At 34.3% G+C, this 23514-nt stretch overlaps 1 protein-coding gene and 1 long non-coding RNA gene across 2 annotated transcripts; one reads left to right on the top strand and one right to left on the bottom strand.

Moving 5' to 3' along the window:
• The first annotated feature begins 3115 nt into the window (after positions 1-3115).
• LOC106429175 lies at positions 3116-4207 on the top strand. Its single transcript, XR_001285767.3, has 3 exons — positions 3116-3404; positions 3683-3820; positions 3913-4207. It is a non-coding gene; the product is annotated as an uncharacterized LOC106429175 (long non-coding RNA).
• Positions 4208-18996: 14789 nt separating this feature from the next.
• Positions 18997-22770, bottom strand: LOC106429187 (putative FBD-associated F-box protein At5g56560). The gene has a single exon (XM_013869922.3). It carries the CDS (start codon positions 21537-21539, stop codon positions 19989-19991), a length of 1551 nt encoding a protein of 516 aa, XP_013725376.1. The 5' UTR covers positions 21540-22770; the 3' UTR covers positions 18997-19988.
• Between the last annotated feature and the right edge of the window lie 744 nt (positions 22771-23514).

The following is a 23514-nucleotide window of genomic DNA, read 5'->3' on the forward strand; positions in this document are numbered from 1 at the left end:
TGGAATACTATATACCATATTTGTTTAATCAATACTCAAGCTATCAGTTTTAATACTTTAAGCGTATGTTTCTCTGGGCAGAATTCCGAGATCCACGGTTCTATCCCAGTTCGTGTGAATCACTACCATCCATCGCTACGATAGGGGGTCGATCGTGAAAGTTGATTGATCGCTTTGAAGTTGTCCGATTAACTAATATGATGTAAACTCTGTTCTAAGGGCTATAATGGAAAGTTATTTGGTTGCTAGGACTAACAGAGGCTGCAAGGTTGGGTACGTCTCAGGCGGAGCTGAAGGGCGGTACAACTAGAGCGCCTATTGTCCGGTTTTTGTCGTGCCAACGTGCTATGGAACTTGAGCATTCCTAGGAGAATCCAGATAACTTCGAAACGTTGGCTGTCATTTTCAACAGGTACCACCAAGATGCAAAAAAATTTATGTTTGTGGTGTGGTTCGACTCAAGATTGAAACTTTTGCTGATGAAATAATGATTTTGTGGATGCATGTCAATTAGATTTACGAGGTTACAAACTGTAATTAGATTTACGAGGCTACAAACTGTTCACTGTACATTGGCAGAGAAAAAATGGCTATGTATGGTTCAGTTGTAACACTGGTGTGGTGCAATGGGGATGGACATGGTAACCAAAGGTGTGCATAATTTTATTGAGTTCCACAGCGATGATTCCCCTGACATGGATGTGATCGGAATCTCTGGCAAGTTCCTTTTGTATGTTATTGGTTTGATTTTAAAACAATGCATTTTAGCTTAGTGTCATCTTGAAACTTAAAAACTTGAAATTTAATGGTCAGATAACTTCTTCTCCGACATTAACAAACTTGTTGCGGTGAACTGCATCGAGGGACATGGCAGTAATTAAAAGAGAGATAGGGAACAAGGTGTTGAAAACGAGTGTGTCTGGCTTGGTGGAGCTCAATATACTCAAGAACCTCACCGTCTATGTTGTTGCAGGCTCTCTAGGTCGATTCAAATCTCATGCCAGCAACATAGTGTTTGATGTATCCATAGCTACTTGCCAAGATCCAGCCCAAAACATGGAGAGCTCTCAAATTGATGGAAGCCATTAATAGCAATCACCGTACCATCACTATCTCCACCATCACTGAAGATACCATCATAGAGAACCATGGCAAGGTTGTCTAATTTTACTTGTCATCACGTTCACGTATTTCAGGAGCACCGTGAGAACATTCTTCCAAGCAGTGAAGGTGACGTAGGATTGGCAGCATCATCGGGCCCGTCTGTTTTGGGAGACAAGGTCGATGAGGAATGTGCTGCAGCAGATCCTCCAGAGATTTCAGACGCTCAGAACAACCGCAAGCGCTGCCGTGAGTGATTGGAAATATCTATTATATTCCTATCAGCCCGTCAACGTCTTTTCTATGCATTTTTAAAAACTGCTATTATCTTTGTTTTCCATCATAAACTTTGGATATTTTTTCCCTTGCATGTTTTCTCTGTTCGGAGATTTTATTTCTATTTTGGATTATTAATGAAACGTCGACGGGTTCTAACTCATACAAGATTTGTCAGTGGTGTATTTTTTTGGTTTACCTATTTCTGACATTTTTTTTGTCCACCATAAACTATTTTTAACAAAGTCGAGTAAAACTCTAAAAATAAATAATTTTGCAACCGTATAATTTTATAATTTTTTCTAGAGTTATTAATTTTTTTAAAAACTAGTTTATTACAATTCTATATTTTTGAAATTAATTTAGGTAAAATAAGAAAATAATTTAATTTATTGTTCGATAAATTGTTTAATTTTTTGAATTCAAATTTTATATTTTGTTCCTTACACTATTTGTTTTATATACTAAAAACTACCTAAGTAAATACTAAACAACTTCATAAACTTTACCTTTTGAACATGAAAGCGGTAATAACGCTAATGATCGATCAAATCATTACGAAAATAATGCATATGAATTCGCCGGTCATTCTTATATCAACTTAATCTAACTGTGTGACTTCCAAATGTTATGTTCATCACCATTATATACAACACGGAAAAACAAAAATGGATAAAAATAAACGACAAAATCCCATATACAAAACTACAAAACGATCAATAATTTATCCGGCTTCGCGCTTGCGCGGAGACTATACCCCTAGTCTCTCAAAAAAGACAACTCCAGTTACATACGGAGTTGTTGTTGTCAATGTCAAACAACTATTCGCTGGTTACAAAGATGATATGGTTAATAAAAAAAAAGATGATATGGTATTTTTATTTCGAACAAAAAGAGTTTGACAAAATGCCTATAAGATGACAAACGTATAAAGTCATACTGACACGTGTCGTTCATGTATACCTCTATATATTTGCGTAAATGCTACTGCCACCTGAGCCTGGGCATAAAATCTAGAACCCAAAATCCGAACCGAACACGAACCGAAAAAACCCGACCCGTTATCCGACCTGAAACGTAAAAATACCCGAACGGGTCTTGTAGGGTGGTACAAAAAATATCCGAACCCGAAGTGTTATTAACAGAACCCGAACGGGTAACCCGAAAAATCTGAAATTAATAGTCAATATAAGTATTTTGAAATATATATAAATATTCCAATTATTAAATTTAATATTTGTGGTAATATTATATATAATAATAAATATTAAAATTCTAATAAATGCTTTAAGTACACAATTAGTTATAAATAAGTATTTTATAATTTGCTCATTAAAATAAAAAGTCTAATCTCTATAAGGCAATACATATTTTTTACAAATGATATTTTGTACAAATGATGTTTGTTTTCATGCTTGATTTAACATTTTATTGTTATTTTATCAATTTTATATGTGATAGATTAATTTTTATTTAATTTGGATGTTTTTCTTTATGTTTTACTTCAAAAATTTTGTTTTTTACTTTGGTTATATCCGAACCGAACCAATATAACCCGAATCCGTACGATATATGATTACTTTATGAGTTTTATGATGCAATACAATTTTGAACCGAACCTGAAGTGATATTATCTGAATCCGACCTGTACTAATAAAATTTTAGTATGAGGCCTAAAAAGCATAAACCCAAAAATCCGAAAACCTATAAAACCCGATCCTAATGCCAACAGTTATCCGAATGCCCAAGCCTACTGCCACCCACTCTCTTGACGCTATCTCTACAACATTCCGATCAACCACAGAAGACGAAGCAGAGCCGACTATGAAGACGATCATTTGATGTGAGACGTTGAAGGCAACCGCCTCACCGCCGCCGCAATTCTCGGCTAAGACGGTAGTGTCTGGGCTCATAGCTGATTCTTATTAGCTATGTGCGTTTGACTCGACGAGACTTTGTTGTTTCTGGTTCGATCTGTATTGAAAGCTGCAACCTTTTTGGGGCCTCGTGTTACGTGCTCGTGATCAGTTTAGTTCTTTAACTTGATTGGCTTCTCTAGTTGAAATTATTGATGGAACTTCTACAAGTATATAAATGTTGTTACCTCATGGGTTTAATTAGTGGTGTCCATTGGAAGATTTGAGAGAGATGCAGTAGAAGAAGTTATATACACAAAGTTTAAACAGAAAGTTGTGACTTTTGAAATGGAATCTTATGAGAAATTTTCTTTGATGGAATCTTATGAGAAATTTGATACTGCATTGTCTCCTTTTCTCTTACCCTTTTTACTATTGTTGTTGTTTAGTTGAAGCCTGAGGAGATCAGTGGCATCAACAATGACTTTGCGGAGCCTGGAACACTTGCCCCAATAGGATTGTTCATCGGTGGAACAAAGTACATGGTAATCCAAGGATAACCAAATGCTGTCATTCGAGGAAATAAGGTAATTTTTTCTGGTTGGTTCTATGAAGAAGCATTTTTTTTTCTTTTGTTTACAAGACGGTTGTTTTTTACGAACTGGTGTTGTGTTTTTAGGGAGCTGGGGGTGTTACCATCACGAAGACCATACAAGCCTTGGTGTTTGGTATCTTTGAAGAACCAATGGCTCCTGGACAGTGCAATATGGTCGTGGGACTATCTGATTGAATCGGGGCTCTGAAACTCAAGCTGCTGATAGAGAAACTATTTTATATTACCTCCTACCATGGGATGGATATTTGGGTTTGTATGATTCTAAAACCAACATGGTGTTGCGTTAATTTATGTCGGTTTGAATTTTTTTAATTGAATGAAAATGTGATACCATATATCAGATTGAAACTTTCGTGAATTGCAGTGAGGATAGATTCAGGTCACAAGATTTCATAACATATGTGATTGCGTTCAAGTCTTCAGATAGAAGCAATCGATAGATTGTTCTTAACCCTAAGTAGGCCTGGGCTTAATATACTGAAGCCGAAGTCCATAGTGTAACCCGCACCGAAGTATCGGTTTTGGATCGGTAGCGGACCCAAAGAAAATACCGATTGGACTTTAAAGCCCACAAATTTCGGCTATGGTCCGGTCCAGTTTCAAACCGAGATCAAGACTAGGTAACCGAAACATACCGAGCATTTATATTCCGAAAAAATTCCGAGGAACACATGTTTGGGGTTTCAAAACATAAATTTTTTGCCCTATATTATTTCTTATACAAGTGCAATGCATACCATTGAGGAATCTTTGTATAGATGATCATAAACTATGAAATAGCAAAATTTCAAAACGAATTGTAAGTATTCCCTTTACCGTTCATTAAAGTGTATAAGTGTTTCTCTTATGTTGTGGGGATTTCGTTCATACAATCGGAAAAGTGTTTATTATAGGGTAAGTAACAAATTTTTGACTTCATAATCAGTCTAAAACACTTAATAAGGGTTATATAAGTGTTATTCAAACCGCAAAACGTTGTTTTCGGTTTAAAAACCTTACTTCCTCGGAGTTTCCTCGGACTATTCCGAGGAAATTCCGAGGAACACTTGGATTTCCTCGGAAATTCTTCGGAATATTCCGAGGCTTTTCCGAGGAAACAGAAACCCTAAAAGAAAAGCCTTAAATCGTCGAAAAAGTCTCGGACTATTCCGAGGAAATTCCGAAGAAATCCCTAAATCCTATTATCCCTCGGAATTTCCTCGGTATTCTTATATTAAAAAAAAAAAGCGATGCTACTCTGTTTACGAGTCATCATCATCAGATGAATCTGAATTTGGATCTTGGTGAAACTCTCCAATCTCTTGTTCATCCTCTACGTGAACGACGGCTTCCTCTCCAAAGTCGGTTAAATCGAGTACAAGGCTAACTGCAGCTAAATCTTCTGTTGCAATTAAGTTACCGGATGTGCTTGGTTGTAATGGGTCTTCCAGCTCAGAACTTCCCTGAACTCGGCCTCTCGGGTTGAGTGATGTAACAATGACCTATGGATCATCTCTGTTCCTAACCCGGGGGTACTTGATATAACAAACCTGTAACATTTAAAAAATTATTTAATTTGTAAATAAGTGTTATTAATACACATGGTGATGAATCATTATGAATAATTGATATATGTATATTTAATTACCTGATCGGCTTGAGAAGCAAGAATGAAAGGATCATAATATTGCAACTTTCACCTCGAATGTACTGATGTAACACCAAATGCATCTGTTCTCACACCTCGATCTGGAGTGTTGTCGTACCAATCACAATAGAAAACAGTACAGCGCAATCCAACCATGCCCGGATACTTGATTTCCATAATCTCACGTATGTTTCCGTAGTATACATCATCTCTAGATGCAGAACAAACGCCAGCATCATAAGTCGTACTCGAACGTTTCCTCTTTTGAGTTGTGAATGCATATCCTCGAGTACAAAATCTCGGATATGACTTCACAACATACTCTGCTCCACGCACCATCTCGCGTATCCAATCGTCAAATGTTTCACCTCTGGTCATACCAGCAGACACCTATTAATAGCACATATATATGTTATATCATTATATGTGAATTAGTATAAATATGTGATAAATAATATTTTAATTTGTGTAAAGCACTAACATAAATAAGCATCCATCCAGAAAATTCTCTCTGCTTCAGTTCTTCAAGTTCCTCCTCTGTGGCGTATCTATATTCGAACCGCTTTTCTGCCATGAAAATCATGTACATATTTTGACAATAATATAATTAATTAAGATTCAAATTTCAACTTGTTAAAATAAAAATTTGTAAACTAATTTATTTACCTCTCATATTGAAGAACATCTTCGCAGTTGGTGAGCAAATATGTTTGCAAATGACTGCGCTCCTGCTCAGTAAGTCGACGGTCCTTTGGTTTTCCGCTAAGTCGTTCAACATCTGTGAAGATGTCTGGAACCGTAATATGATATGTTGCCCGTTCGCCTCTATCATCATGCCGAGCAGGTCTTCTTTTTTTGGTATGCACTTCTGCTGGAAAGTAGAACTCGGCAAAGTTTGAAGTTTCTGAATTTATCATCTGTGAGATTATAGAACCTTCCACCCTACTATAATTTTTCACCATCTTCTTCAAATGGTACATATACCGCTCATACAAATACATCCATCTATACTGCACAGGACCACCAAGTTCCAATTCTTTTGCCAGGTGAATAACAAGATGCTCCATAACATCAAAAAATGATGGAGGAAATATCTTCTCAAGGTTGCAGTGAACCACGGCTATGTTAGTCTTCAAATTTTCAATACCTTCAAGAGTCACTGATCTCGTGCATAAATCGCGGAAGAAAGCACTAATCCCTGCAGTTGCTTCATGAACATTCCGTGGTAATAGTTCCTTGAAGGCAAACGGAAGGAGGCGCTGCATCATTACATAGAAATCGTGACTCTTCAAGCCGATAAACTTTCCTTCCTTTCCGTCGACACAGTTACGCAAATTAGATGCGTAACCGTCTGGAAATTCCACATCGTTTGAAATCCAATAAAAGAACGCATCTTTTCCCTCTGCATCAAGTCGGTATATGGGAAAAGGAGCCCTACCATTCTCATCAACATGAAGTTCTGAACGAGCACATATATCGACTAAATCCAGTCTTGACTTCAAATTATCCTTTGTTTTACCTTGAACGCTAAGGATCGTGTTCATGAGATTGTCAAAAAAGTTCTTCTCAATATGCATGACATCTAAATTATGCCTCAGCAGATGATTTTTCCAGTATTGCAGATCCCAAAAAATACTCTTTTGTGCCAGTTATGTAGCTCTCCAACCGCACTGACTCGAATGTCTTCATGTCCACCTACATCTGGCGTCCTTTCTGCATCAAAATACCTAAACTGCTTCAACGAATCTTTCCCACTAACTTCCTCAAGTGGACCATCAAACACCTGCTTGTTCTTCGTAAACGAAGTCTTACTCCTGCGGTATGGATGATCAGGTGGTAGAAATCGTCTATGACAGTCAAACCAACACCTTTTCCTTCCGTTCTTTAGTTGGAAAGCATCTGTGTCATCTTGACAATATGGACATGATAGCCTTCCATGCGTTGTCCATCCAGATAACATACCATATGCTGGAAAATCACTTATTGTCCACATAAGTACTGCCCGCATTTGAAAGTTTTCTTTACATGAAACATCGTATGTTTCAGCACCTTGAGCCCATAGTTGTTGCAACTCATATATTAGTGGCTGAAGAAACACATCAAGTGATCTCTTAGGATGCTCTGGTCCGGAAACGAGAATGGAGAGAAACAAAAACTCTCTTCGCAAGCACATGTTTGGCGGTAACTTGTATGGTGTAAGAATGACTGGCCATAGAGAATACTGTCTTCCACTCTTGCCAAACGGGCTGAAACCATCAGTACATAATCCAAGGTAGACATTTCTTCTCTCATACGCAAAGTCGGAATATTTTGATTGGAAATGCTTCCACGCTTTTGCATCTGAAGGATGTCTAATCTCACCATTTGTTGAATGCTCCGCATGCCATCTCATTGGTTGCGCTGTGCGTTCAGACTGATACAACCTCTGCAACCTTTCCGTCAAAGGCAAATATCACATCCTTTTAAATGGCACTGGAACTCTTCCACTCGTATCTTTATAACGATCCTTTCCACAAAATTTACATGTAACCCGCTCTTCATCCACCCTCCAATAAATCATGCAGTTATCGCTGCATACATCTATTACCTGATACGATAAACCAAGACCAGCTAACAGTTTCTGAACCTCGTAGTATGAACCAGAGGCTACATTATCCTCAGGTAGAATACCTTTTACAAAATCAGCAATCGCATCCACACAGTCTTCAGCCAAATTATAATCTGTTTTAATGCCCATCAGTCTTGTTGCAGATGATAAAGCTGAATGACCATCTCTGCAATCTTCGAACAAGGGTTGCTTTCCAGCATCCAACATATCATAAAATCTCATAACTTCTGCATTGGGTAAATCTTCCCCTCTAAAATGATCATTTACCATCTGCTCAGTACCTACACCATAATCTACATCCATTCTAATTGGTTCTTCTAACCTAACCGCATGCTGAGGTTCGCTAGTACTACCATATTCATAATCAGTTTCTCCATGATGATACCAAATTTTGTAACTTCGTGTAAACCCATTCAAATATAGATGAGTCCAAACATCCCACTCTTTAATAATCTTTCTATTTTTACAATTAGAGCAAGTACATCTTAACATACCCGTTTCTGCTTCCGGTTGTCGTTGAATTAATCCCATGAATTCGTTTATACCTCGTTGGTATTCTTCCGTAAGCAATCTCGTGTTCGGATCCAAGTGAGGTCGATCGATCCAAGAACGATAATAATTTGAAGAAGACATACTTTTTCAATCAAATTCGTATGTAAATATAGTATGTGAGAGGATGAAGAAATGGAGTGAATAAAGAGGTTGGGGGGGGGTGCGAGTATTTATAGATGAAATGCTGCCGGCAATACCGAGGAAATTCCGACGGAATACCGACGGCAACGGCTCTTTCCTCGGAATTTCCTCGGAATTGTTAAAATCCCCAACGGCTCTCCAACGGCTATAATATATCCTCGGATATTCGTCGGTGTTTTCCGAGGAATATGCCTTCCTCGGTATTTCATCGGTATATTCCGAAGAAATTAAACCCAAATATTCCGAGGATCTCATTTTCCGTCAGAATGTCCGTCAGAATTACGATGTTTTCTTGTAGTGATGAAATTTACGAGTTTTATTTTTTGCTTAATTTAGGACATTTATGAGTTATGACCTAATACGACGATGTTTCGCTGACGGTTCTCATTACATACGTATAATATAAGAGTTTTTTCATAAAAACAACATCAACGGAGATACATATCAGCTAAGAATTGTATGACAATGCTTCTATCTCTATGGTATAATAATATTATGGAGGAAAGAGCATGAAGTGTGTAAAGCTAGGTTAGATTCCTTGGGATAGAAACTAAACATAATCTGGATGGCCAATTGTTGGAAGCACATAAAAAAATCAATCCTTAATATTAGAGTCACTAGACTTGATTGTTACTTGACAAATTACCGGAGCATAAGAACAACAATAACATGTCACCATTACAAATCTAGACAATCGGTATGACGGTATGACACATGCTTTTATTACAAGGAAATAACCAGATTCGTTTTTTTATAGTTTGAGCACAAAACGTATTTCCATGGTCTCGATTTTCTATTTCAGCTTTCATAATAAATAAAATTAAACTACATCTTCTTCTTAGAAAATTACAAAGACGTTTTTACCAAAAAAAATTACGAAGACGAGAATTCAAGCTATAAAAAATGTGAAACTCTTAGAAAAAAATGTATTAGTTATTCTTACTTTATATCTCGAAATATATCAAAGTGAAATAAAAAACCAAAAGAATAAATAGACACCATTACATTTTTTTTAATTGTGTGTTCTCTTAAAAAAAGAATGTTAATTAGTGGTTTTTTTCAACTCAAACTAACAAATTTAATAAAATTTACAATATGACATTAGAAAAAAAATTATATTTATTATGTTCAATTTATTATAATATTTCAAAAAATTTATAAAACTAAAATATATTGAATATAAAATAATAAATTTATTTTAAACTTATCCTTCCGTAGGGCGGACAGACTCCTAGTATAGAATATCGTAACCTAGGAGCGTAGAAGAGGTAGAATTAATGAGATGTAGAAAATATGTATCACGCAGGACATGTAGTTAATGCCTACTGATCACAGGGAAACCTACATTATTCTTACTTATTTTTTTATAAATTTTTACTTTTGAAAAACTTATACTTTCTTGCTTTTTATATGTTTTAAATATTTTTGTTATAATATTTATTCTAATTTTCCCAACAAAATACTTATTTTAAGTTATATTTTCCAATTAATTTTAAATCAGTTTTTCACTTTAAATTATGTCAAGTATGTATTACAGTTATTCTAATAATTAATATTAAAATAATTTATAAACTTTAAATTATATAAAATTTAATCGATTATACTTATAACACCAGTAAAATTATTTTCTGGGTTCGCCACTCATTAAAGAGAAGGAAGAATATATACTTACATTGGAGTTAAGCAGAACATATAAAAACGAGGTTATGTTCCCTGTAATCCCAAAGACGGTCGAAACTGAGATTGACATTTTCGAAACGAATTGAGTGAGTTTAAATCATGCAAAAAAAAATTCGATTCAAATATAATGTATCCATCTACTATTTATAGTGACCGAAATCAAAGTATTTAGAAAAGGAATAAAACTCTATCACGTATAAGTTCTGTTTGATAAACGGTTTTACGTGTACGTTATTAAAAGGGAGCACATATATATAAACTTTGTATTAAAAAAATTCAACATAAATATAAACATACAATGTGGTTTTAGCAAAACTCAACAAAAATAATGTTTTATTGAAAATAAAATAAAATACATTCTTTCGTAATATAGTAATACGTATACTGTTTTCCAAATCAAAATAATATATTTTTTTAAGTCCCACTTTCGTAATATATAAATTTATTTTACTACTATAATTAATAACTAGACCTCGATCTGCGCTACCGCGCGGATTTTTATTTTTATTTATTTTTATATAAATATTTTGTTTTCAATTCTAAATTGGTATATATTATAATATATGTGTGTCTATTAATTTTAAAAACATAATAAGTTTACCGTATATTTTTTTCATTTAATAGATTGTTTCAAATTTTCACATGTATTTGTATCTTTCTTCTATATATATATATTTTCGGATTATTATTTTACTATTAAAATCGTAACTATATATATAAAGATTAGTAAAACATTGTTTTATTGTCATATTCAAAAATATTGTAACATTTCACAAATTTAGAAAGCTTTTAAAAAATTAAACTTATCGCTTCATAGATTTATATTATCGAGTAAATAATTAAACATTTAGTTTTTGTTTAATTTTTAAAATAAATGATATAGTTTAAAATTTATTTTCATTGGTTTAAGGTAGTAAAGATTAATCATTGTTAGATAATATGATTTTTGTTATTTAAATTTTCATTTTATAATTTTAAAAGTTAACATCGACAAATATTTAAATAATTAACATATGGAAGTATAGTATTACAATATTAAATTATATCTATTTAATTTATACTGTCTATAAATTCAATGAATCATCTATTGTTTAAATCTAATTATTGATAGCCCGATAAAAATTTCTGGTTGGCCCAAAATTTAAATGATAAGATTAGAGATTAAATGTAACATGACTTTCTATGAATAGATCTATTAGGTCCATTCTTTAAAAAATCACACATGAATAAAGAATGTTACTTCTGTTTTAATATATAAGATGAAATAAATCTATGGAAATGTTAGAATTGTTAAGTTTCGTTGTGGTCATTCATTTTTAGTATAAATAGGTGATTTTTTATGCGCTCATGTGCATAAATAAATTTCTGTTAAAAACTAAAATATAAATTTTATTAATATTTATTTTATATAAATTTATGATAATTAATTAAAATAGTTATTTAAGAATTGTTGAGTTGCGATATTTTAACTACTCTTTTTTTATTAATTTTTATATTGATTGATGAAAGAATAATATTGGTTACAAATGGAAAGTTGGATCTAGATCAAAACTGAACTAAAAGAAAAAGACCGCATAATCAATATATCATCTCGAATACACCTCAAACCAGCGACGAAGCACACCTTCCAGCTGATGTTTTAACTACTCTATTTTGTAAAATATTCTATTTAGCTATAATAATTGTTTCAGAAATTCCAATTTTGTTTAAACTTGGTATAGGTTGTTAATCATGGATAAAACAAAGATTTAAAATAGACTATTTAGACTAACAAAAAATTGGTATGTTAAAAGAAAAACTTACCAACTAAGAAATTCTTGTTGATGTTTTGAGATATAATATAAGTAAAATCGGTATAATAATTTCCGCAGATATATTGGGAAAATTTCATAACCATCTATAGAAATCTTTCAATAACTAAATCTTAAAAGGCTGTGGACTGATTTTAAAATCACCAGTTTAGGAAACTAATTTTAAATGTCAAAATTGTTTTTCGATGAACAATATATAATTTTTATGAATATGTAAGATTCGAAGATATCCATGAAGATTTAAAATTGTGAGAATTAGTGGTTTATTTTTATAGATACGAAACATTCAAATAATTCTGAAAAAATGCATTTAAAAACAATTATAAAAATAAATTACATAAAACCTAAGATAAAATTTGGCTACAAATTAGAAATCTACAATTATAAACAGTCCAAAAATTATGAAAATGTCTTAAATCTGCTTTCCTTTATTTTATTAGAACTATATAGAAGCATTAAAATATTATTAAAATTGAAATTTATAATTAAATATAATTAAAAGAAAATTGCATAAAATTAAGATAAATTTTGTCTAGAAATAAGAAATTTATAATTATAAAATCAAAAGTAAATAATATTTACGAAAATTTATAAGAAAATAAAACAATTTTTTTTTTAAAATCTGATATTCTATATTTTTTTTATTAGAAAGAGAGATATTAGATATTTAATATCCTAAGAATGTTGATTTAAGTAACGGGATTTAGGAAAAAAATTAAAGAAAATATTTATAAAATTGGTATCTAATTAAATTAAATTTTAAATAGAAAAGTTGGTAATTTATTAAAGTGATTTTAAAAATAATTTATTAAAACAAAAAATAAAAATAGAAGAAGTATTTTAGCAATTAGGTATAGTAAAATCAATTCATTAATGATATATTTGTAATTAACAATTCTAATAATATTATAGAAATAGCATTTTAATAATAAATCTAATAAAATATGGCTTTTAATTTAATGATGTGAAAAGACCTATTACACTACAAGAAAACAGGCGGATACTGACGGACAAAATCGTAAGAAGTTCGTCGGAATTGGCGGATACTGACGAATTTCTGACGACAGTGGTCGTCGGTATCATTTTGTCGGAAAAAAAAATTCGTCAAAATTTCGTCAGAGTTTCCGACGACTTTCTGACGAATACCGATAAACCACATTCTGACGAAATTTCGACGACACTCCGATAACATATTCTGAGAACAGAATTCATCGGAAACACTATATTTCGACGAATTAGGTCGTCAGAATATACTGACGAATTAGAGTCGTCGAAATATAGTGACAAGCAGGTTAGTCTGAATATTCCGACAACACTAATTCGTCAGTATATTCTGACGACCTATACTCGTTGGTATATTCCGACGACTATGATTTGTCAGTATATTTCGACGAACCGGTTTGTCGGTATATTCTGACGACTCTGATTCGTCAGAATATACCATTTTTTGTATTAAAAATTAATATATACATAAAATCTGAAATTTAAAACTAATAATATTATAGAATTTAAATTCATAGAAACTTAAATAGAAAAAAAAATATTCATCAAGTTTTAAATTTCATAAAAAACTAAGAACCCTAAGGCAACAAACGATCTAGCTTTTCCAATATCTCGGCGTTGGTCTTCTTTTGGGATTCCAGCTGAGCAAGGATAGTGGCATTCTCAGAAAGAATAGTGACGTTCTGCTCCTCCAATGCCACAATCCGTTCATCTTTGTTCTGTAGCTGCTCTAGAATCATGAGATCGGTATACGGAACTTGCGAAGAAGACGTCGGATACGAAGAAGCACAGCGGGCCAACCCAACTAAACGTCCTTCTTTCCTTTTAGGAACCGCCTACAAAAATATTTAAAGCTAGTAAACTACATTATAAAATGAATATATTAATAAAAAAATTACCTTTTCGACCATCTCATTTATTTGCAATCGGAACATGTTGGTTGAAGCTCCCGTAGAATCGCCGTCATCAGAGAGAGGCTAAGAAGATAGAAGATCTTCTTTTTGAGTTTCCACCAAGTCAACGACGGATCTGATCACGGCGTCCTGAATTTGACCCGTCTTCTTGTTAGTGTGAGCCTCCTTAATAAGTTGAAGACGATCAACGGGAATACCGTCATTTGCTTCAATCTAAAAAATAGTCATTAGCCAAAGAATATATAAAAATATTTATTTAAATAAATATAAAGATAAAAAAAATAGAACTTACAAGTTGATCCTCCTTAGAAGACATAGAGCAAGCGCCGAGGTTGTGCACATACATACCTTTCCCGCCACGATCGCTCTTCCGGTTCTTGGAGTTCTTAAGAGACGTCGCTGCAGTGTCGTCCTTCTCCCAATGGACTATCAACTGCTCCCACACCGTCCCGTTGATGTACCGTGGCCTCTTGTTCTTCTGCCATACTGTCTTCCAAGAGTTGATCTGCTTCGTATAAGAGTCCATGGCCTTTTCGTTGAATTTCTGACGGACTGTTTCCGTGAGACCGGACTCCCAATTGAACTCTTGCTACAAAACACACATAATTTAATTAGTAGATATATATAAAAAAATTGGAAAATGCTTTAAAAAAAACTGAAGAGTTACCGCAAACTGACGAAACCACAACTCCCGGTCCTCGCCAGGAATCACACTCCACTTCGAATATCCGGTATGGAGCATGGAATACATCATATTGTTGATGCTTCTGCTAATGTCATTGCTCGACTTGTTGAACCTTTAAAAAAAATGCATGTTAGAAAGTTAATTAATGGAAAAACACTACAAATAAAATAAAAATACTAACCAAGTTGTATGTCCTGGTCGTGGGTTGGGATGGAGAACCGGGAGATGCTCTCGACCTGGTTGTTGAACCAATTGTTGAACTGACATGACCCCCGGATCCTCCTGAGCAGCTGGAGCGGGAATATATGGAGCGAGAGCGGGAGCGGGGACATATGCGGGAACCGAGTTTTGTTCGTGAGATGATCCCGATGGACGGGAACTGCTCGCCGAACTACCTCGGCCGCCACAGGGTGCAGAACGACGGGATGCGGAATGGCGTGCTTCCTCGGACCTAAAAAATAAATGTTAATACATCAAAAGATTGTTAAATATATTAAAAAATGATTTTCTATTTAAAATTTTTTAATTTATATATTTAAATCTAAAAATGATTTTTATATATGTATGTATAAAAAAAATTATAAATGTTTTAAAAAAACTATAAATATAGAAATGGTTGTTAAATATATTAAAAATTATTTTTACATCTAAAAATGATATATATATATATATATGTATGTATAAAAAAATTAAAAATATTTTTAAAAATGTTTATAAATATAGAACTGGTTGTTAAATATATATAAAAAATATATATACGTTTTTATCTATATAAGCAAATATAAAATTGTTTTATCTAAAAAAAAATATTTATAAAACGTTTATAAATATAGAAAAGGTTGTTAAATATATATAAAACTTTTAAAAAAACGTTTTATTATATATAATATATTACTTGAAACCCCAAAAATAATTTTAAAAATACAAAAACGTTTTCAATCCAAAAAAAATTAAAACAACAATCCAAACAACAATCCTAACTAATAGATCCTAAACTATCCATTCAATCTTAAAGTTTTCAATCAAACAACCTTAAATCCTAAGATCTAACTTCCTAAACCCTAAAAAATTGAAATACACAAAGGTTTTATAGAATCTTACATGATTTGTGGAGTGGGGGAAGAGATCTGACGGTGGGAAGAGGAATCGCCGGAAATGGGAGCTTGCAAATCGCCGGAGTCGCCGTCAAAGAGAGAGAAATCAGAGAGAGTTGAGAGAGAGAGGCGGAAATGACGAAGAAGGAAACCTCCAGGGTTTTTATCTTTAATGATTCCGACGGACACGTATCCGTCGAATGCCTGTGAGTCATACGCAACTCTGCCATATAAAAACTATATAAAAAGATATTATCAATATAAAATAAAATTATTTTATATTAATCAAAAAAATTAAATGAATAACTATTTTTACCTCTCATATTGTAGAACATCTTCACAGTTGGTGAGCAAATATGTTTGCAAATGAGCGTGCTCAGTCTCCGTAAGTCTCCGCTTCGTGGGTTTTCCACTAAGTCGTCCTATTTCCGTGACCATGCTTGGGACAGTAACATGATATGTTGCCCTCTACCCTCTGTCATCATGCCGAGCAGGTCTTCGGTTTTTTGTATGCACTTCTGATGGAAAATAGTTTTCAGCAAAGATTGCAGTTTCTTCATTGATCACCTGGGCGACTATAAATCCTTCCACCTTGCTTAAATTTTTGACCTTCTTCTTCAGATGATGCATATAACTCTCAAAAAGATACATCCATCGGTACTGCACAGGACCACTAAGTTCCAATTCTCTTGCGAGATGAATAGCAAGATGTTCCATTACATCAAAGAATGGTGGAGGAAATATCTTCTCGAGGTTGCACATGCTGACTGGTATGTTTGCCTTCAGATTACTAATACCCTCTGCAGTCACTGCTCTGGTGCATAAATCGCGAAAAAACACTTATACCTGCAATTACTTCATGAACATTACGTGGCAATAGTGCGGAAAAAGCAAACGGAAGGAGGCGCTGCATAATTATATGACAATCATGACTCTTCAAGCCAGTAAACTTTCCTTCGCTTCTATCAACGCAGTTTCGCAAATTTGATGAATAACCGTCTGGAAATTTTACTCTATCTGTAATCCAATCAAAGAACTCTTCTTTTCCAGTACCATCTAGCCGATAAATGGGAAAAGGGGCCGTACCGTTCTCATCAACGTGAAGTTTAGAACGATCACAAATATCGACTAAATCCAACCTTGACTTCAAATTATCCTTCGTTTTATCTTGGATGTTAAGGATTGTGTTCATCAGATTGTCGAAAAAGTTCTTCTCGATATGCATGACATCTAAATTATGCCGCAATAGATGATCCGCCCAATATGGCAGATCCCAGAAAATACTCTTTTTGTGCCAGTTATGTAGCTCTCCAACCGCATCGACTCGAATGTTTTCATGTCCACCTACGTCTGGCGTCCTCCCTGCACCAAAATCCCTCAACTGCTTCCACAATTTTTCCCCACTAACTTTCTCAAGTGGACCATCAAACACCTGCTTGTTCTTCTTAAACAAAGTCTTACTCCTACAGTATGGATGATCAGGTGGTAGAAATATTCTGTGACAGTCAAACCAACACGTTTTCCTTCCGTGCTTTAGTTGGAAAGCATCTGTGTCATCTTGACAATATGGAAATGATAGTCTCCCATGTGTTGTCCATCCGGATAACATACCATATGCTGGAAAGTCACTTATTGTCCACATAAGTACTGCCCGCATATAAAAATTTTCTTTTCACGAAACATTGTATGTCTCAAAACCATGCGCCCATAGTTGTTGCAACTCATATATCAGTGGTTGAAGAAACACGTCTAGTGATCTCTTAGGATGCTCTGGCCCGGGGACGAGAATTGAGAGGAACAAAAACTCTCGTCGCATGCACAAGCTTGGCGGTAAGTTGTACGGTGTCACAATAACTGGCCATAGAGAATACTGTCTTCCACTCTTTCCAAATGGGCTAAAACCATCAGTACATAATCCAAGATAAACATTTCTTCTCTCTTTCGTAAATTCTGGATATGTTGACTGGAAATGTTTCCAAGCCTTCGCATCTGAAGGATGTCTAATCTCACCATTTGTGGAATGCTCTGCATGCCATCTCATTGCTTTTGCTGTGCGCTCACACTGATACAACCTCTGCAATCTTTCCGTCAAAGGCAAATACTACATCCTTTTGAACGGGATCGGAACTCTTCCCCTCGTCTCCTGATAACGAGGTTTCCTACAAAATTTGCAGTTATCCCGTTCCTTATCCCCTCCCCAGTAGATCATGCAGTTGTCAATACATACATCTATCACTTTGTACAGTAGTTGAAGACCCGCAACAAGTTTCTGAACCTCGTAGTATGAACCCGGTGCAAGATTATCCTCAGGTAGAATACCTTTGACAAAATCAGTAATCGCATCCACACATTCTTCAGCCAAATTATAGTCTGTCTTAATACCCATCAATTTAGTTGCAGATGATAAGGGTGAATGACCATCTCTACAACCTTTATACAAAGGTTGTTTCCGGCATCCAACATGTCAAAAAATCTCCTAGATTCGGGATTTGGTTCTTCCCCTCTATAATGATCATGTACCATTTTCACAGTACCTACACCATAATCTATATCTGATCTAGGTTCTTCTAACCTAATATCAGGCTGAGGTTCGCTAACAGGCTGAGGTTCGCTAGTACTACCATATTCATAACCAGTTTCCCCATAAAGATACCAAACTTTATAATTACGTGAAAATCCTCTCATATACAAATGAGTCCAAACATCAAATTCTCTTATAATCCTATTATTATTGCAAGTAGAGCAGGGACATCTTAACATACCGGTTTTTGCATCCGGTTGCTGTTCAACAAGCTTCATGAATTCTCCAATCCCTTGACCGTATTCTTCAGAAAGTAAATTGGTGTTGGGATCCATATGAGGTTTATCCATCCACGAACGATAATAAACTCCTAAAGACATGATTTTCTCGGAATTGTTATGATTAGAGAGAGTGAAGAGAGAATGAGGAGTGAATGAGTTGAATGAGGAGTGAATGAGTTGAATGAGGAGAGGTTGTATTTATAGGAAATTGCTTACGGCAGTCCGACGACATTCCGACGGAATTCCGACGATCCTAACGGTCATATCCGTCGGAATTCCTATTTCAACGGCTATAAAATGGTCATATGTATTTGTCGGCAACGGTCAAAAGGTTCGTCAGAAATTCGTCGGTATATGCCGACGAACTTCCGATGACAGCGACGGTTATATTATTGATCGCAAGGTCGTCGGAAAGTCGTCAGTATATACCGACGAATTTCGGACGAACGTAACGGTTATATATTAAATCAGAATGTCGTCGGAATTGCGTCGGTATATACCGACGCTCACTCTTTGGTCGGAAAGTCGTCGGTATATTCCGACGAATTTCTGACGAAGTTGTATTTTTTGGTTTCGTCGGAATGCCGTCGGAAAATCGTCAAATTCGTCCGACGACTTTGTTGTCCGTCGGAACGTCCGTCGGAATATAGCGTGTTTTCTTGTAGTGTTATGGTGATGTCATTTTTGTTAATAACTTAGAACACTTCTTCTCGTGATTTCTGGATAGAGTATCTAAGAAAAAAATTATAAAATATAAAATGTATGAAAGAGAAGAGATGAAGGTCCTTGCAGGCGAACTTCTGGCACAAGTTTAAAAACGCCATATGACCACATGTCTTTTGCCTAATTGTATTTGCTTTAAAGCATAAAACAAAAATTAATCTTTAAATGAATACTGATCAAATAATAATATTTTTTTTTGTTTTGAGATATCTAGTTTGAATGTGAACCGGTAAGGTTGCTTTTATACATTTAATACTTTTATTAAAAATGCTCCTCAACTAATATATAGGGATAAATTTGGAGAGCTTTGTAAGTGTACATAATTATGTTTTCAGACTGTTTTACATTATATTTGATTTTGTCTTTGTTTTTCTGGAATGTAAACAGAAGAAAACTCTCTAGTCTTTCAGAGACACACTATCTCATAAGAGACACGGAACAAGGAAGAAAGAAGCTAAGAACCTCTCCTGTTTTCCAGAGACACACTCTAATCTAAGAGCTTACTCAAACACTAACTGACATATCTCTGAAACTCTGGACATTTTCTTCAACTCTTTACATTCGTCTCCGCACCTTGTCGAGAATGTAGCCATCTTTAGAAAAGTAGCGTTTCCTAGTATGTACGCAGCCACTTTCCTCTCTTGCTCTGTGCCATCATATTCTCTCCATTCCAAGATCTCAAGATGCTTCAGTAAACATTCTGGAACAACTGTTGGTTCGGTCCAGAGTTCCAACGGACGCTTGAAAGGAGCGCTACATTTCGACTTAAGCTTGATAGACTGAAGTCTTGGAGCGTCATTGAGTATAGAGCCAAGTAGTTTCGCCCATCTAGCAGAACACGTACATAGCTCTAGATGTTCGAGGAAGAAGAAGACAGTGCCGCTAGTATATGGAGTCTTTGACGTTGGAGAACAGAGAGACAGATGTTGGATGAAGGTAAGAGACCCTATAAAATTTTCAGATTGGTCACAAACAGCCTCAATATTTGCCGTGGTCACCTCGGGCATATATCCAAACATTAGAAAGTTACTGACGGTATCCTTAATGCTCAATCTCTCCAAATTAGGAGCATTTATAACAAACCCAGGAGCATCAGCGCGTTTCACCTTCGCGTTATTAATAGATAAGCTCTTGAGAGTAGGCACGGTGATATTGAATAACCACACATTGTCATCTCTGGTTCGGGTTATGACCAAGTCTTCAAGAGCCTTACAATTTTCTAAAAGCTTTACAACAGATTCATCACTCGAGAAGTTAACCGAAAAAAGGTGTAGGGTTTTGAGTGATGATGACAGACAAGATCTTGGTGGAAAAACAACCTCGAACATCTCGTAGGCACATTTGGTTTGATTTATAACCAAAGTTTCAAGAACCGGACAGCTACGTAAAAAACGTGTAACGGGATTTTTGCCGGAGAATATAACCGAGCAAAGGTGAAGACTTTTGAGTGATGATAAGAAGAACCGAAGTGGAGCAAACTCACTATCCACATGGTCCACATCATATCTGATTTGGTTTAAAACCAAATATTCAAGATGGGGGAAGATTTTTAAAAGATTTGCAACGGAATCACCAATCGAGAAGTTAACCGAGAAAAGGTGTAGACTTCTGAGAGATGGCAAACGAAAACCCCAAGGAACAGCCTCGATAAGTACGTCACGTAGTATCAACGATTTTAGGGTTGTGCATGTGCTCAAGCAACTCGGCAGTTCTAGGGTTCCACCAGACAAGTCGAATCTCAGCTTTCTCACGTTTCGGTTAACCGCGGTTTGAACCCAAAAGTCGATGTCTGAAGCCGAATGTTTCCGGGTAAGCTTGAGACGCAACCTCTGTAGAGCTGGAGCATCGTTAGACAAAAAAGATCCATAGAGAAACGTCATGACACTCTCCTCATCGTTATCTTCAAGCGTGACGTCCTGCGCAAGGTTCCAAGGATCCTCGTACCGTCTTGATATGAGACGTGTTGCAACGCTTTCTTTAAACGTCGGTAGCTTTGAGAGTATCGTCACGATCAGTTCATCTGGTAACTCGTTGAACCTCTCTTTCACCATATTTTTGTTTGTCCCGACGAATTTTAATGCTCTCACGAATTTTACGCAGCAGAGAGATGAAAACGAATCCTAGTTTTAGGGTTTAATATATATGAAGAAAAAAAAGCAAAAAAAATCAACAAAAATCTAATTTTTCAATCTTTCCTTTTTTTTTAATTTCAATATTTTGTTTTTCCTAATCCTAATTTATTAATTGCAAAAAAATTTCCATTTTATTTAGATACCTTTTCATTTATACTTGGATTCGGGCCATCAAGTTATTAATGCAGTTTATCTCCTATATTGTGATAAGATCTTTTAGCTAGATTTAAACTAAACACTACATTTATCAATTATAGCAATTAAAATTCGAAATAGTTTTACTCGCTCTATTTTTCTCTCTTGATAACAACCTTTTGGATCTTTTGATGAAACATTCGATTCTTGTTCATGATCTCAGAGTCATCCATTTATAAAAAAGTTCGAGGACAAGAATAATGATTTCGGTATACTTGTTGGCACTTTATAACCACTTGTTAACTACCTTAGATAAGTAGGCCATCTTCTTTTTTCTTCTTCTGCATTTGGTATACGATATGATAAGATACATGATGTGTGATGTCTCGAAAGATTATTATTACTTGACGATTAAAGTTGAATGAGATTTTATTATATGATCCTGTAACCTGGAGATGAAACAATATTTTAAATATATATGTTTTGATATTGAGCAACAATTGTTATGTTCTTCACATGTTATCGTAGTTTTCGTTTTGTCACATGGTGATATCTCTGTGTTATGATTCTTTAGTACTCTTTACTATGTGTTATTGGGGTAATAGAAAAACGAAGAAAACTAGAGTTCAACAATCATCAAAGAATCATACTACTGAGAATTAAATGTTGCTACTATCATAATACAATACTTGGAGGAGCTTTATAATTGTACACGATTATGTTTAACTTAGGTTAATATATATATATATGAAAAAGATAAATTCAACAAAATATTTTCTGGATATTCATGATTTTTCAAATCTTTCTTTTCAGTTTCCTAATCCAATCTTAATCCAAATCCTAATTTATTAATTGCAAATTTTTTTTCCTTTTTTATTCAGATACATTTATATTTATGTTTGGATTAGAATATCTTCAACCCATCTCTATTCTACTAGGTGTTTTGCAGTAAAATGTTTTTTTAAATCTAACTTATATTTAAAAATAAATTTTATTAAATATTATAAATTTTACTATTTTCTTACTAATATTTAATATAGATTTGATATATATTAAATCAATTTGTATAAAACTAATAAAAATAATATAAAATTGTATAATTATCAAATATTTAACCTAAACAATATTATAAAATTTGTAAATATATAAAACTAATAATCTTACGATAATATATTAAAATTTTTTAAAAAATGTAGAAATTTTTGAAAACTTTAGTAATACAAATTGTATAAGTATACAAAATAATAATATTTCGAAATTTGAAATGTTATATATGAATATATTTATTTTATAGATGGTGTATGAGCTATTACCATATTTTAAAAAAGTTTACCAAAAAAAAATATCAATATTAAATGTAATTATCCATGTCATATTTTTTCGGAAATCATGTCATCAATTTCAGTAGTCATGAAATTGATTGTAAAAAAGACATGTGGCAAAATCAATTCGTAAATATAGTCTAGGGTTTTTTTGGTGGTGGCGTCTTAGGGTGATGTTTTGTGTAGTCGGTGGGTACTCTGGTTTCTTACCACCTCTTCTTGAGCTAAAACCTCATTTAAAAGTTGCAAACATTTCATTTGCTAAAACATTTCAATAATTTCAAATTCAATTTTTTTTTACTCGCCACTCTCTTTTCTCCCTTGGTAACAACCTCTAGGATCTTTGATGAAACATTCGATTCTTGTTAAAGATCTCAGTCATCCATTCATGAAAAGTTTGAGGACAAGGATATTGATCTCGGGATACTTGTTGGCAC

This window comes from Brassica napus, chromosome C2 (genome assembly GCF_020379485.1).
Source record: "Brassica napus cultivar Da-Ae chromosome C2, Da-Ae, whole genome shotgun sequence".
NCBI lineage: Eukaryota > Viridiplantae > Streptophyta > Magnoliopsida > Brassicales > Brassicaceae > Brassica > Brassica napus.

Bases quoted from the DNA above. Each gene is read 5' to 3' on its own strand.
- LOC106429187 (XM_013869922.3), bottom strand. From the start codon at position 21,539: ATGGTGAAAGAGAGGTTCAACGAGTTACCAGATGAACTGATCGTGACG.